Source organism: Acomys minous (assembly GCF_964271855.1).
Source record: "Acomys minous genome assembly, chromosome: 4".
Lineage (NCBI taxonomy): Eukaryota > Metazoa > Chordata > Mammalia > Rodentia > Muridae > Acomys > Acomys minous.
The window spans coordinates 107,068,349-107,084,178 of NC_140486.1; the positions used below are offsets into that span (position 1 = coordinate 107,068,349).

A 15,830-nucleotide genomic window follows, 5' to 3' on the forward strand; every position below is an offset into this window, starting at 1 on the left:
ATGATTCAATAAAGATGAAAATTAAGTAAAAACTAACAAAAAAGAACATCATATATCTAAGTATATCTAAAAGGTTCTTATTGAGTCAGTGGAGCCAACTTCCAATGGCCTTCACCTGAGTCAGTGGAGCCAAAGGCAAAGTCCATACCATGGAGTTCTGCCTTAGTTTCAATTAACACAATTAACTTTTACTTTAAATTCAAACTACCGCCACACACAAAAATAGATTAAGTAAATAAAATCCTGTTCTCCATGAATATAGGTTTCAAATTTATATCTCACAGATTAAAAAAAAATAAAAAGGATCATCCAAAGCCCTGGCAGAAAACCAAGACTTGGTATTCTTTGATGTTATTTATAATCTGTTGTTTCAATAAAAAGTGTGTTTGAAGATCCTTTATGTTAAAACCAGGTAATGCTTCAACCGAGTGCTTTTTTTTTTTTTAACATCACACATGTCCTACTGAGCAACAAGCATCCAACTTCAAAGCATACATGACTTTGACTGACTTCTGGAAACTTGCAATATACTGCCAATCTCCATCTCTGCTAAGGAAAAGAAAAAGAAGGGAGGGGACAGGGGAGGGAGGGAAGCCTAAGAGATAGAACGACGCACAGGTGCAGTCTCAGCACACCACCAGCAAGGTCATAGGTGGTTCACCGAGGCAATTGCAAGAACAAAAAGAGTGGAAAACAATGAAACAAGATGAGGAAAAGGAAAGTGGGAAGGGCTCATCAGCGCTAACCAGAAAGTCTCCTAGAGCCACACCCGCCACCTACGTAGCTATCCTAGGTCTCACTCCTGCATCCAGCCCTTCAGGCAGTGAGGAACGTTATAGTTTTCACTCTTTGGAAATGGACATTGGAATTGTGAAGGGAATGTCCCTGGGCATTTTGGGTACCAACATGAGGCATACTCCACCTCTGTGGTTTTATGCGCTGTTATGGCGTCTCGGGTATTATTGACCAGGTCAGAACACCCTCGCACTCAACATTCTCCGTCATTTTACCAGTTTGATTACCATTCTCCTTTTATTGTTTTACTCAATAGGCTCATGCACTATTCTCCGTATATACAGATAAGTGAATATGTCAAAAGTTACTATTAATAAAGCAAACGTTTTAAAGGATATCCTCTGAGATCTCCATGCCTTTAAAAACTCTGTTTACGTCTTCTCAAGATGGCCTTTGGAGCTTGTTCCCCGTCAAGCTCCCTGTATGCTCCCCAGAAGAGCTATAGAAAAGGGCATATTTACTACAGTACTTCTACTCCAAGTGAGGTCAACTATTCCAGCAGGAAAACCGAGCAGTCACAACATGACAGCTGAAGAGACCTGATCGCCAAACTGTCTGTTTAAAAGCCGTGTCTCTGAAATGCTTACGGAAAGGGTTGGTGACTAGAAATGAAGGCGGGGCACTGAGTCGGGGTGGCAGGACATAAAGGATGCCACACACACCCTGCTGTGACTCAGTTTCACCATCCATAAAAAATGGGGCCGTGCTATTTCGCAGCGGCATCGTATGTAAAGCACACGTGTTTAAGGTCTCAAGAGAAATGCAGGTGTCTCCATTACAAACAATATCTGGGTTTTGCCTTAAGCTTCTTTACCAAGTAAACCAGATCCTTTAGTAAAATTGGAAATTTTCTTATGAAAATGCCTCATTAAAAACTTCAAAAATGGGGCCAGGTGTGGTAGCACTTTAATCCCAGCACTTGGGAGGTAGCGACAGGTGCATCTCTGATTTTGAGGCTAGCTTGAGCTACAGTTCAAGGTCCTGGACAGCCAGGATTATGCAGAGAAGAATCCCTGTCATAAAAACAAAACAAACAAACAAACAAAAACTCTAAAAATGTACATGCTTGAAGATGTAGATTTTTTTTCAGGAAAATTATAAAAATGTTGCCTGTTCTCTAGAAAAGCTTTATCCTGTAAGTACTCTAGTACCAAATGCTGACATGTATATAATCTCTATTTAGGAAATCAAAACAACTCAACAATGCTTCTTTTATTAGTAAACAGCTCATTTAGAGCCTTCCTAGATAATTAGAAAAAAATTAGAACCTAACGATGCTGATTTATGGCGTCTCCCACCACAGTCAGTTTGATTCTTGGACTATCCATCTTGCAATTAGTAATTTGGTTGGTTCTTTCAGGCGGTCAGGAATCATGTGTTTTATTTCTTTCTCCTTTCTTTGCCACAGCTGAGAAATTCTGGTTTTCATTAACATCACTAATATTTTTTAATTGATATATTATCATATAAATTTTACTAATTTCTTTCTTTATGCTGATTCCCACAAAAATATAAGCCAAATAGATAACTCAAACTCCTTTGACTGGACTTATGTTCTTCCTTAGAATGATGAACACTATTTTATACTCTTACAAATGGAGAGGCATTCTTATTATGACAGGACTAGTGCAGAAGTACGTTAAGTGAGTAGAATCGCTCAGCACATGAAGGGGCTTGCCACACAAGCCTGAAGACCTGAGTTCAATCCCAGAATCCACCATGGAAAGAGAAAACCTGACTCCTGAAAGATGCCCTCTAACTACACACACCACAGCATGTGCCTTTACTCGCATATACACATCATGCACACAAGCACACATACACACACACAAAGTAGTACATTTTTAACTTAAAATGTATATTAATATAGTTGCATATTTACTATTACCACTAGTGGAATTTGTAATTTTGGAGAATGATGCAATGCATTGAATAATTACAGAACAATAGTACTGGGTAGCTTTAACTATTACAACTGATGGTCAAATAGTTAAACATTCAGTTTAGCCTCTGCTTTTACACGGTCTTCACTGAATGGTGAAGACTCTCATTTTCTTTAAGCTTAGCATAAAATACAGCAGCAGTCATACTTTTGCACTTCCTAAGTAGAATTCTTCTCCTCTCCCACTACACGGTCCTCACACTGTACCTACGTCTTCCCTCCTATCTCTCTGTAACCAGTGGACATTTCGCCATTGTCTTCCACTCTCTCCTCCCCACCCCCTCTCTACATGGTATCAGACTGTTGAAAATGAGCGCCTGTGGATGTGTTTGGTAGGAAATTCTCTCTTCACGCCGCTGCTGTGGCCGTGGAATATTTTAAAGGAAAGCATACTTCCCTTGGACTCAGACAGGACTCCAGCACGAACCACTTGTGAAACCTTGGGGAAGTACCTTAAGCATTCGAGGGGCCTCATTCACAGAGTAAAATAAGGATGAAGCTCTTCACAGACCGCTCATACAGAGATAGGAGGTATGTGGGTGAGAGCATTAGGTCTTGAAGTTTTAGTCTTCATTAAGTTTCCCTAAATTAGCATTTTCACTTTTAATATGTCCACCAATGAAGCCTATCTATGTGTAGCTCTTAATATAGATTATAAGCCCAGGTCAGTAACTAAAATTTATTCAACAATAAGTGATACCAGACCTAATGAAAGATCGTGCATAAAATGGGTAGCAAATAAATATTCATTAATAAATGCTAATAAGTAAACATGGTTACTAATAAAGGAAAATGATATCAAGTAAATGCCTAGCTCATCATACTGCAATTAGACACACTACAGTATAGATAACTAATAATTGCTGATATTAATAAATTCATACTTATACATTTTGAGTATAAGTGCTTTTTAATCAACTTGAGGATTTTAATTTTCATAAATGTAAATAATACAATACATTCTATGAATTATCTGAATATCATTCTGACAAGCTTTTGAATAAAACAACTTGCTTGTGCCAGAATCATAAGAATGCTTCTACACTTGAAAACTTCCCAATTATTGTCAACCTGTGAAACTCTTATTTAACTAAGAAATGAGGTGTTCTAGGACATTAAATGTATTGTGTAAAGTTTTGTATCATGTATAACTAAGTAGAATATTAATTAAAATAATAGTCATATTACATCCATGAGATTATTTAAAATATCCTATCTCATCACTAAAAACATAAAGGTTAGTTAAAAATATATTGCATTTTTGTATTAGCTCAGAAACATAAAATTTCCCATAGCAATAATCCTGTTTTAAAGAAAAAATATTCTCGTTTAAGTATGATTCAATTCTATTACTCTCAAAGAACTTCACCATAGCCAGGCAAGATGGCACACACCTCTAATCTCAGCACCTAAGAGGCAGGGACAGGAGTATCAGGAATTCAAGGCCACCTTCAGCTACATAGTGAGTTCAAGGTATGCTGAGCCTTCCTGAAATACTCTCTCAGAAAGTCAAAAGAACAAGAGAAAAAAATTTTAAGAGATTCATTATATAGGTAGCTAGGGATATGAAGTCTAAAGACACAGAATAGTAATATGTCATGACTGGAGCAGTGGATTTCCTGTCATGTGTAACACTTCAAATGTCACATTCAGCAACTTATACATCAGCCTAGTAAAATAAGATAGAGGCATTTGTTATAATTGGGGTTAAACTAAGAAATTCAGGCAGGCAGTGGGGGTGCATGCCTTCAATCCCAGTCAGTACTCAGGAGGCAGAGGCAGGGGCATCTCTGTGACTTCTAGACCACCCTGGTCTACAAAGCGAGTCCAGGACAGCCAAGGCTACACAGAGAAACCCTGTCTTGAAAACAAAAACAAAAAACAAACAAACAAAAAAACCCTAAGAAATACAGTAAATTGGTATTGCTGTAAAGTGACATAAAACCATTTTCTGGGAATCAAATCAGAATTGCACTAAAGTGTCCTACTGCCCCCATCCTGTTTCCACATCCAAAAGAATAAGTTATCATAAACATCTGTCATTCCAAAATAAACAAATCATGACAGGCAACTATGTTATGTTCATAGGAATTTCCCTGAATTACTACTACGTTTAATATTTTAAACCAGAAACTACAAATTAACACCAGGAACTAAAGTACTGACAATCTCATCCTTACGTGTAAGTTCTAACGACTAGGACGACACTTTCCCTTGGAAGCTTCAATCAAACGTAAGCACAAAGTGTTCTTGTCTGATTTTTTTTTCCATGCCTTGTGAGCAAGTTAAATAAAAAGTCAATAGAAGCCAGCATGTGCAGGAGAGGGCATTCAATGGGACTGTTCCGGCTAAGGTGACACCTGCACTATTACATCAGCCAGAAGTTTGTGGCTGCAGGGAAATGGCTGACTTTACTGAGCTCAATTTACCACTTGAATGCCCAAGCAGAACTCACTAGGCTTGCCTGAGATTGTTTCCCTAAGCAATAGGCATGCCTGTGGTTTTTTTCAGCACCCACCAATGGGCATAGTTTATCACACAAACATAGTAAAGTTCAGGTAAAAACCGGACCCTTGAAAACTGTACTTTCCCCTTGCTTAGTTCATTGACTATAACAGTAAGGGGAGATGAAAAGGGAAGAAATCTTAATACTATCAGAATTTGTGTAGCATAAAAGTCATAGAAGCCCATAGAACGTTGAATAAAAGTAATTTCTGTGTTTTCCGTAAGCCACTAGCAGATGCATGTCAATCATTCATAGAGAAATAAATCCAAGCCTTAGCGTCTAATGTTTACACAGTCTAAATTCCATATCACTAGGTATACATGAGCATCTAAAATGGTGGGAAACAAATTCCTTTAAACAATTATCTCCAACATGACTAACATAAATGGCATCACTGGGCATAAAAGCCAGAGGGCAAAAATTCCAGGAAAATTGCAATTGCCATAAATGGTGGGAAGCCTTCCATCTGCTATCTTAACATGGACAGGCTGTTTCTTCTTGAAAACATTCACCTGAAGGAAAACTGAGAAGCCTAATGCAGCTTTGCTGGAGCCAGGATCTTTTTTTTTTTTAATGTTTTTAAATTTCTCTAATTTAAATGTCTCAGTTTTTAAAATAAATTCTCTAAATTAGGTAGGTGGAATAATATCCTTGGAGTGGTATATTAGAAATATCTAATGACTCCAAAAGACGAATAGTGTTTGAAAACACACAATTTCAGAGCAGCAGAAACAGGATAAAAAAGGAACTCATCATTTCTCTGACCTGTTCATATTTCCTTAAATATTATGGTTGCCTTTCAACTGAAAATTGTTCAATCCATTTTGATGCTATAAATAAAATGTTTGGGGCATACAGTCCTAAAATATTTCCTGCTCACAAATAATCCTTCTTATATTTCATTATAGCAATGCCATCCCAGCTAAGGGATCTCTGAGCCTGGGTTTGTCTAGTCATTGCTAATATAATTAAAATTTATCATAGGTGCTAGCTGTATGGTGCTTGGCCTACCATGCCTCTAGTGGCAAATGTAACTCTGGTGGAAGCATTTATTACATGTAATCTTCCAGATGGTATCTAACATATCTGCAAACGATAAACACGCATGTCTATATATGCATATGTGTACATGTTTAATTCTACTAGAATTTCAAATAGTCTTAACTTCTCAAACTCCTTGAAGACAATCTACCAATGTGTAGTGATCTGTTGATGTGCAGTTAATAGGGATTGATAAAGTACTAGACCTCTATATTTCAATTTCTCTCTCTCTCTCTCTCTCTCTCTCTCTCTCTCTCTCTCTCTCTCTGTGTGTGTGTGTGTGTGTGTGTGTGTGTGTGTGTGTGTGTTTGTATTCTTCATCAGCAATTAATAAAGACAAAATAAAAGTCAGTGATTACAAGTAGGAAGGGGGAAAATTTCTCTGAAGCTGTCTAAATAATGTCTATCATCTAAATTAGAAAAAAAATGGATATTGTTCCCAAAGTGTCATTACTGTGCTCATGGGTTGATGAACCAATGATCAGAACTGGGTTCTGGTAAGATAAGTATGCAGCATTAAAAGACAATGATCTGATGATCAACACATTTTACCTCAAATAATCACACTAATGAAGGCTTGGATTTCATGTTACATGTTTCCCGCCACCTTTCATGGAAGGGGGCCCCTTGCCATAACTCACACATCACTTATTTCCATAACTAGCACCTTGCTTCAATTACTTTGCCCCATCCTTCTCAGTGGTCATTCACACATACTCTAAATACATGAGTACATTGCATTGGAGAGTTGAGTTAAATTCTAAATTCCATTTCAGAATTCCATGTAATGGAAGTTTGAGTTTCTTTAAAAACTCAGTTGTGTAACTATGTTTTTGTTTTACTCCCGAGTGTGGGATATGGGGCTGCTTTTAATTTGTGCACAGCTAACAATTGCCTCTTGCAGCTTGGTGAGGGGCATGGTCTTTGCCAGATGCATATAATTTAAAACTGAGTACTCTAAGAGGGTATAAATCCCAGATCCCAGAGAGAGGAAGAGAACACTTCGAGGGGCTCTCTGAGAAGGAAGAAGGCTGATGCTGGTTGTGTTTGCTATTTCTGGCTTGCTGGATTGCTAGATATCCTGATGACTGAGATTGGTATTGCCTCCTCCAAAAAAAACCTAGTGACCCTAAACAACTGGAAATAGCTAGAGAATGTTGCCCCCTTTCTCCTCTAACCTTCTTTCTCTCCTACCTAGTATTGGGGGTTTGGTGAAAGTAGGTAGAGATATAAGAAACCAAAATAAAATAGATTATAAAAAGACACCAGTAGGACTATGTGAAATGAGAAGGAACAGGCTGCCCACCAGTTTGGGTGACAGTATGCTCTATGGGGAATATGTCTATTGGATTTTAGAACTTTACAGCACAACTAACTGTAAAGAAAAAATTTAGGTTCATTGTCACAATGGCGTGCTATTGACCTTTGGTGATGAGAGTGTTTACATCACCAACATTGCTTCCTTAAAAGACAAGTTCAGTATTAAAACAATATATCACAAATAAAGTAAAGGAATGATATATGGCAAGCTCTATCAGCAAATTCAAAGAATATCTTTTTTTTAAATGGCCCTTTCAATGCATATGTCTAAAGCTATTTACAGTTTTAATTTCAGGGAGAGAAGGTAAAACTCTCCTTGGGCACCTGGCTTTGATTCTTTTATTATTTGAGCTTCACAATCGAAACTATTATGCATAAATTAGCTGGTAGTGTATGAAGCCATAGTAGGTAGCAAATCTATAATTCCACATGGGTTAGTGTGGTAAATTAAAATATATAACCCCACAGCCTGTATATCTTCAATACATAAGGAAAGGACAAGAGGAAACAACCCATATCAAGTATTCCATATTTATCCCCGTTTCACGTTTCTCCTCCTCTCCCATGTGAGACCCTCGCTGTCTGTTTCCCCAGAAATCTACATGAAGGTTGCAGAAGGATTTGAGTGCATGGGCACCAGAGATATGCAGAAGCAGGAAAATGTTGGAATCCTCTCAACATACATCAAATAAATAAATACCTCCTGGGCCGACATCCAGAGTCTGATTTTTGAACATGGGAACAATTAAGATTTTAAAACCATGTAAACCACAAATGTATGCAAAGGCAAAAAGAGGAACCAGTCTTTTCAGCCCTTATCCAAGCTAGTAACAAAGCCTACTACTTCCTGGTGTCAGCTGGGTGATAGGGGTTCCTATTATTTTGAAAATTATGCATAATATGAAAACTAAATCTTCTTGGACATTGAGAAGCTTTTAGGGAAATAAAAGATCTCATGGCCCAGGATACCAGTAAGAACAATGAAAATTAGGCCAGGAAACTTGAGTGTCAAATACTTAGACTCAGTCAGCTTTCATATCCTTTTGACCTCAGAGCCTTGTATAACATAGAAGGGTTGAGACAGCTAGCTTCGGTGGCCATCCACTCTTCTTGTTTATCTAATATTTATAACTTTATCACATTGGGATTTGTTTCAATCAATGTAACTCAAAAGAGAGTGAACAGTACAAACAGTATCTCTCAGATAATAACAGAGATTTTAGGTTTAGTGTCTTTCGGGTCTCACTACAGGTCTTTAGATTTCATGCTATAATAAGCAACAAAACATATATATATACAAGAAGATATAATGCTTTAGAACCTTTAAAATTATTACATGCTCTAAGGTAGCTTTATGCAGATCATTATAACAAAGGAAAGAATATTTGTTATGAATGCACTTATATCAGAAAAAATAGAAGCTAAAAATGTCAAAATCCCAGCAAATGCTTGGAACAGAATCTTAAGTCAAGATGATGTTTTAAGTAGCCTACAGCAATGAGGGGTTTTGTTTTGTTTTGTTTTTATCCTCCAAAGACTTTTTCTTTTATAATACACTTATTTCTGCTTAGTTGGAATCTTAACCTGACTTCTGGATGTAACAAAAACTATTTAATTAGAACATTAACTCCCCCCCTTCTCATACACACACACACACACACACACACACACACACACACACACACACACACACACACACACACAAACCCCAGAATGAATATCAAATGCACACTTCAATCACAATAGCATCTGCTAGTCTCCACTCGAGGTCTATTTGGCGCACTGTGAGTTTCTGGCGCCCTCGTGTGGTTTCACTGTAGTGCTTTCATAGGCTTTTGAAATCTGTTGCCTTAAACTGAACCATGGAACAGGCTATACTTCAACATGGAGGTTTTGCTGGCGTCATAAACCAAGAACAGAAACCCTAAGTCAGCGAAACCCTTAGACAGATGTATAGGCTCCATCCTTGTCTTATTTGCTGACTACTGTTTCATCTTGCACAAGCTCTTAAAAAGATGGCTGCGGGCAATGGTGTCCAGGCTCATCTTTGTTTGCCAAAACCCCTATGTACAAAATCAAGAATTTAACATGAGTATAATTAAAAGACTAATCTTATTTCAAAAGAAAAGCAGGTGTTTCACTGCCAGTTATGTCCACAGCTCAATTAGGCAATGTAACAGCTCCATTATCTCTTGTAGTTGCTATCCCATGAGCAACCCCCGTTCCTGAACTTCCATTGTCCTCAACGGTTTATGTAATTAAATTGTCTGCATTTCCCTCAAGTCATTTGAAAATAACTTATACTACCAAATCTTTCTTTCTCTAAGTATATTCCTAGGCTGAGAGATGAGAGTTTGGTCCAACATTAGTCTGTTTCTGTGCATTAGGGAGAGAAGCTAAAGAGGACCTCACATCTTAATTTGGTAATAGATGCTCCTCTTTTCAAAGATGTATGCATAAACCCTGTCTAAGCCAGAGACAACCCAATAGACAGCCTTCAAATAAAAATTAAAAACGATAAATTTTAAATCTGACATTATCAAAATATTCTCAACATGAAATGAAAGTTTTTTTTAAATGGCCATGAAGAAATAAAGACATAAAAATGTAAATTAGTCAGAGGGAAAGAGGCTATTGGGAGACACATGAGCATGACTTATTTATATGCTGAACTGAAAGTCTCCATGTTAATAATATCAGTAGAATTCAAGAGAAATAACTTTCCTATCAATACAGAGCGATTTGTAGGTTAATGTTAAAAGCAGAACTAGGTGGATCCAGCTAACCTGCACTCTTTGTACACTCAGATACTTAATTTTATTCCTTCTCAGGTCTCTGATGGGACTGAAGAGCAGATAGTTTAGTTTTACAATTAAGCTTAATTGTTCCGAGGCTAAGATGTTTTTACATCTAGATGGGTATTTTAAGTTGATGATGAAGAGATATGATAGATATTGATCTACATTCAGAATTTTGGATGCACCAAGATAGGAAAGATATTTTCTTCAAGGCTGCCAAATACAAATAGTCAAAACACTATGACTGTAACATTTATATAATTCCTGATTATTTCAGGGTTCTTCTTGCTGTAGGCAGTTTATTGTATATATGTGTAATAATATAAATGCATATATCAAAAAGAAAAAAGCAGAACTAGGTTTCAAAACTGAAAAGAAAATACAAATAAAATCAGAATATCATTTGTTGAGTTTCTTATTAACAATATGTAAATCAACACATACTTATGAACATACTGTAATTGCTCTGAGCTCAAAAGACTTAGGTTTTAAAAATCACAATGTTTGATGCCGACAAGGAAAGTAGAAAATGATTCAAAGTATTAGTAGATGCCTTTCAAAGTATATCTGAGAAACTGGCCATCATTCATGGACTATGCCTCCTTTTTCATAATGTAGGCATCATTTAGCTGACTGAAGCCGACTTCTGGCGAGCTGTATAAGAGCACCACTAAAAAACCACATTGAAAACTTATAGAGTGGTTCAAGGCAATCCTCTTACCTGTTGAGCCCTTTCAGCGTCTTGTCCATGGTTAAGATGTCACGCATCTTATACAAAAACCACTTGTCAATGGAAGTGAGCTTCACAATCTCATCAAGGGACATGTTGTTTTCCAAGGCCTGCCAGAAGAAGAACAAACACTTTCCTTGGCAACCATTTTCTAAATGTCTGAGTCTTATTTAATTGAAAACATAAGAGCCATTTCTTTAGGTGTTATTATGAACGTCTGGGACCAGACTACCACCTGAGATGGGAAACCGGATCACTGACATCCCTTGAAATAAGCAGGATGCTTTTGTTACCAACACCCACAAACGTCATACAGAAGAAGTTCCTTGAATCACCAGAGTAGTGTGTGCTCAGTACAGTCTCAGTAGGTGCCATCTGCTCCTCTTTATTTGACCAGGTTACTACTTCTTAATATCTATTTGGAATTAATAAGGATCTAATGATATTATAACCCTGCGCTATAGGCAGCTCCCTCCATTTTCTTAACCTTACATTAACGATTTCTCGAAAGCCGAATGCTCACTAGTCATTGAGTTGAATGAGCTAGCAAAAATCCATTAACTCTCAAAGCCAAATCTCCCCAACTCAAAACTTGCCATTGTTATCATTTATATTTACACAAATGTACATATACCCATTGATAATAATAAACACACATTACCTATTTCAAAGCTATTTCATATTTTTATACTCATATATACTTCATATTTTTAAACTCAGAAGAATCATGCTCCTGACTTGTAACTCTGCTGTTACATTCACACAAGTAAGGTTTAGTTTTCTTAAACTTTTTTCCGACTATGAAAATGTCCATGGTTGTAAGTTCTGAGCCCCACCATGGTTCTCAGTTCACTTGACTAGAATAACATTCAGTGAAAACGCTCAAAGTCACCTCACTTTCTGACTTTGTTTCTATGGCTCTTATGTAATTCTTCACTGAATCATGATGACTCCCCTAAGCTCTACATTGGTCTTACTCCCTAAGAGATTAAAAACGGCCAGGCATTAACAACAGAAGGTGCATAGAAAGTAAGTTACTCATATGTTTTACAGATCAAATAAATATTACACCTGGTGATGCAAAATGAAGAAAGGCCTAGAATCCGGTATCCATTTCGCTCTGAGGATGGAGAACCCACAGTTCAGACCTGCCTCTGAAGTGAAGCAAGCTTATAAGTCTTGAGACTTCATCTCCCTGCCCTGCAATCGTGCCCTCTTACCCAAGTGCCATGAAGTCCATCTTGACCCCCAAACACATTTGAGGTTGCTCTAATGTTCTCCAGATCAAAACTAATGCCCTGCACTCTCCCCAAATCTAAAGAAGAGACGATCCAGTCGCCCAGAAATAAGGCTGCCACAAAAGCAAGACCTCAGAGTATGCTGCCCTCTTCTGAGAAGCGTGAACGCAGGTGGAGATGTACGCTTTCCCTTCATTCTTTTTCCCTTTCAGACCTGCACTGTCCTTACGTTCTTTGTCAAAAAATCACCACCTTCTTGGTTGCTGTGGAAATGAACAGTAATGATGACCTCGAACAAACAGAAATCAGTTCCTTGCCCCAGCACTCTGGCAGACAGTAATTTATATCCCCGAGCCCGCGGTTTTTGCTTGTACACAGCGTGCTCTGTGCAGGAGGAACCTCCACGCATTTGCCCTGCACCCCCGCCCTTTGTAAGTAAGTCCTGTTAGAACAGAATGAGAGGTTTGCCTGGGTTTCACAGCCTGGCTGGGCACTAGGAAGTGCTGTCCTTTCTCATCTGCTTGAAGGGGCAGGAACATGATTGTTGGACTCAAGGGGAAAAAAATCCATTTACTTCCCTTCCCCTGAGGGGAAAAATATATCTATATATGTATTTATGTATTCGCACATCTACTCCCACATGTATGAATGTCATGGATCGCTTTTTAAATCAAAGACCAAGAGAGGAAGGATAAATACAATGAAATGGCCTCCTAGAAAAAAATACCACTTTGTTAATGTACCCTACCACTCCTGGAAAACATCAGTTTTGAAACTCAAAGATTAGAAAGTATTCATCAAATAGTCTCTCCCAGAATGACGACAGGACTTAACTGTTTTAGACACAGGAACCATGAGAATGAGAAGGATGTGTGTCAGATGCTATGAAAGAAATATCCCTTGCTTTTTGTCAGCTCTCTGCAGGACTGTCACTAAATAGGCTCATAAGAGTTGCAGTGAGTTCAAGTCATAAACTGCATATTTCTGTGGCCACCAAGGCTTTCTATAGGTCCAGTTTCTCCTTTAGAGAAAATTCATATTTTCACTAGCTCATCCCACATGCGCACACACACAAAATGGCCAAGGGAGCTTTGTGAACCCAGTGTGGTTTGACACTGTTGGAGGATTAATGCCTCTGCTTCCTTAAATGTCAAAAAGCCATGTAGGGATTTCTGACCAGACAGATTCCAGCTGCCCAAGTCACTTTTCATAAAATCAGATGAGCTGAAACTTCAAACCCCTAAGCACAGTAAATATGAAGGGAGATTAAAACAGCGCTTCGTTTGCCTGAAAAGGAACTAAGGGGTGGAAGTGGAAAAGGAGCACCTTTTTGTTCTACAAGTCACACCACCAATGAGATAATTACACGGAAAAGCCTTCGAGCTAGCCTAATGTTTAAACACAGAAAAAGGCATAAAGCATATGCCAAGGTCTCTGGTAGTATATACTATATGATACCAATGTATGAATTTCCTCTCTAGATATAATTTCATACATTTTCAAGGAACATTTGATAGAGGTGACAAGAAAGGACAAGTCAGTGCCATAAAAATCTCAAGATATGCTGTGTATACTAAAAGGAAGGCTCATTTTGCCTGTGTGGTTATCTTTTAAAAGATCAACATGTCCTTAAGCCTAAGCTTCAGGTTAATTTCTTACTCAACCTGAAGAACAGTCTGATGAAATTCAGAAAGTGTGTGAGAGACAGAGGTGAGAGAGAGATGCGTTGATATGTGCATAAGAGAGACAGAGAGTGCAAGTGCACACGATGGATGTCGCACACAAGAGAGGTCAGAAGGCACATCACAAGCACTTGGCTGTTTGCCAAGCTGACTAAAAACCCAGGCCATCCCAGATACCTTGCCTGGGGTTACCTTGGCAATGGCATAGATACGGGTGCTGGAGGGTTCAGACAGCTCTTTCTTCAGATCCAGGTTTGCTGGCCACTCCTTGTTCATTGGGAGCCGGGGAGTGAAGCCATCCACAGATGGATGGCACATCCTCAGTGCCTTCTGGAAACTTTCTTCAAAGGTGCGACCGATGGCCATGACCTGGAACAGACACATAAGTGCTCATACTGAAAGAACAACCTCACGTGTGCTTAGCTTCTGACAAGATTAGGTGTGTAACGTTTTCCCAAACTTGACAATTGCAAAAAGAAGGTAGAGCATCAGTAGGTTCGGGGCTGCTGCTTCCGAGTTCCTCTTCCCCTTCCCCGAGCTCTTCAGTGCAATGGGTCTTTAACATTTTGTTAGGTCTTTACCAGCTAGTGAATGTAGCTGTGATTCCCCGCGACACTAAGGAAGACATTGCCCGCGCCTGTTCTGAAGCATAATAGTATTAAAATGAGGAACAAAATGGCTAGGAATAGAGACCCTCCCTGTAAAAGACCTGTTATGCCAATGGCCTTTAGAGTCCAAAGCAAATAAGGAGAAAAGAAATATATTAACACAAAAACAGACTCCTTGAAGAGTACCAGTGAGGATCCATGACAGCTTGGCCTTTCTGTAGCTAAGTATTAGACCCCTGAGATGCATAATGAATACAGATAGGTTATGATTTTGAATGTAGGTGGGGGTTAAATTCCACCGCGGCAAATTTTATATGTCTTTTTAAAATATTTACAGCTAACTGTATCTTATCAAAGAGAAAGAAAGAAAGAAATCAGTCTGAACAAGTCAATACACAAAACTAAATTTAATCTGGCCTTGTAGCCTACCCATTTAGTTTAGTGGATGAGCACTGCCTTCAAATCTCTCCATGGAACAGTAAATTGCTCTGCAGGTTTTGGCTCTGGCTGAAAATATCAATTGTTACAATACTACCTTCAATAAACTTGCATGACTCCCCAAGTAAACTGAGGCTCACACTAATAATGACAAATAATGAAACTTTCGTGTCAACTATGTGACAAGATACGTGTTGAAATATCACTAATTCCAAGCAGATAACCTTTTTAAGCTGCCCTAAATGTAATTAGAAGTAAGGGGAGCTTCCTGGGAGCAAGGATAAACAAAATATCCGGGCCTTTCAGTTCAGCGAAAGGGAGATTAATATTCCCCTGTGCTTTCTCAGCTTGGAATTTGTTGCACTCGAAGGCCCGTGGCAGCTCATGTAGTCTGCCTGTCTACTATAGAAGTGTGAAAATGTGACGTGTAAGAAAAAGGAAGCTACAGTTCACACAAATGCACAGAAATCAAGTGTTTAACTTCACGCCAGTTGTCTGTTTTTGTACATTACACTATTTTTGTGTGTGTGTGGCATTTGTATGTGTGTGGTATGTCCATGAGTAGATATGTAGGTGTGTAGTATGCACCTATTGATGATTTATGTGCTGTGGAGACCAAAGTGTGACTTCGAGATGACTTCCTAAACTGCTGCTCTGCATTATTTTGTGAGACAGGATCTCTTACTGAACCTGAATCTTGCCATTTAGCTAAATCAGGTGGCCAGGGATCCT

The 15,830-nt window shown here is 38.4% G+C and overlaps 1 protein-coding gene across 1 annotated transcript in view; it reads right to left on the reverse strand.

Moving 5' to 3' along the window:
• Positions 1-15,830, reverse strand: part of CPS1 (carbamoyl-phosphate synthase 1) — a 111,658-nt gene that overhangs the window by 47,756 nt on the left and 48,072 nt on the right. The window contains exons 20-21 of the mRNA XM_084778981.1: positions 14,245-14,421; positions 11,124-11,242 (exon numbers count right to left, since the gene is read on the reverse strand). Of these exons, the coding sequence (XP_084635107.1) occupies positions 11,124-11,242; positions 14,245-14,421 (296 nt within the window). The remainder of the gene's footprint in view (positions 1-11,123; positions 11,243-14,244; positions 14,422-15,830) is intronic.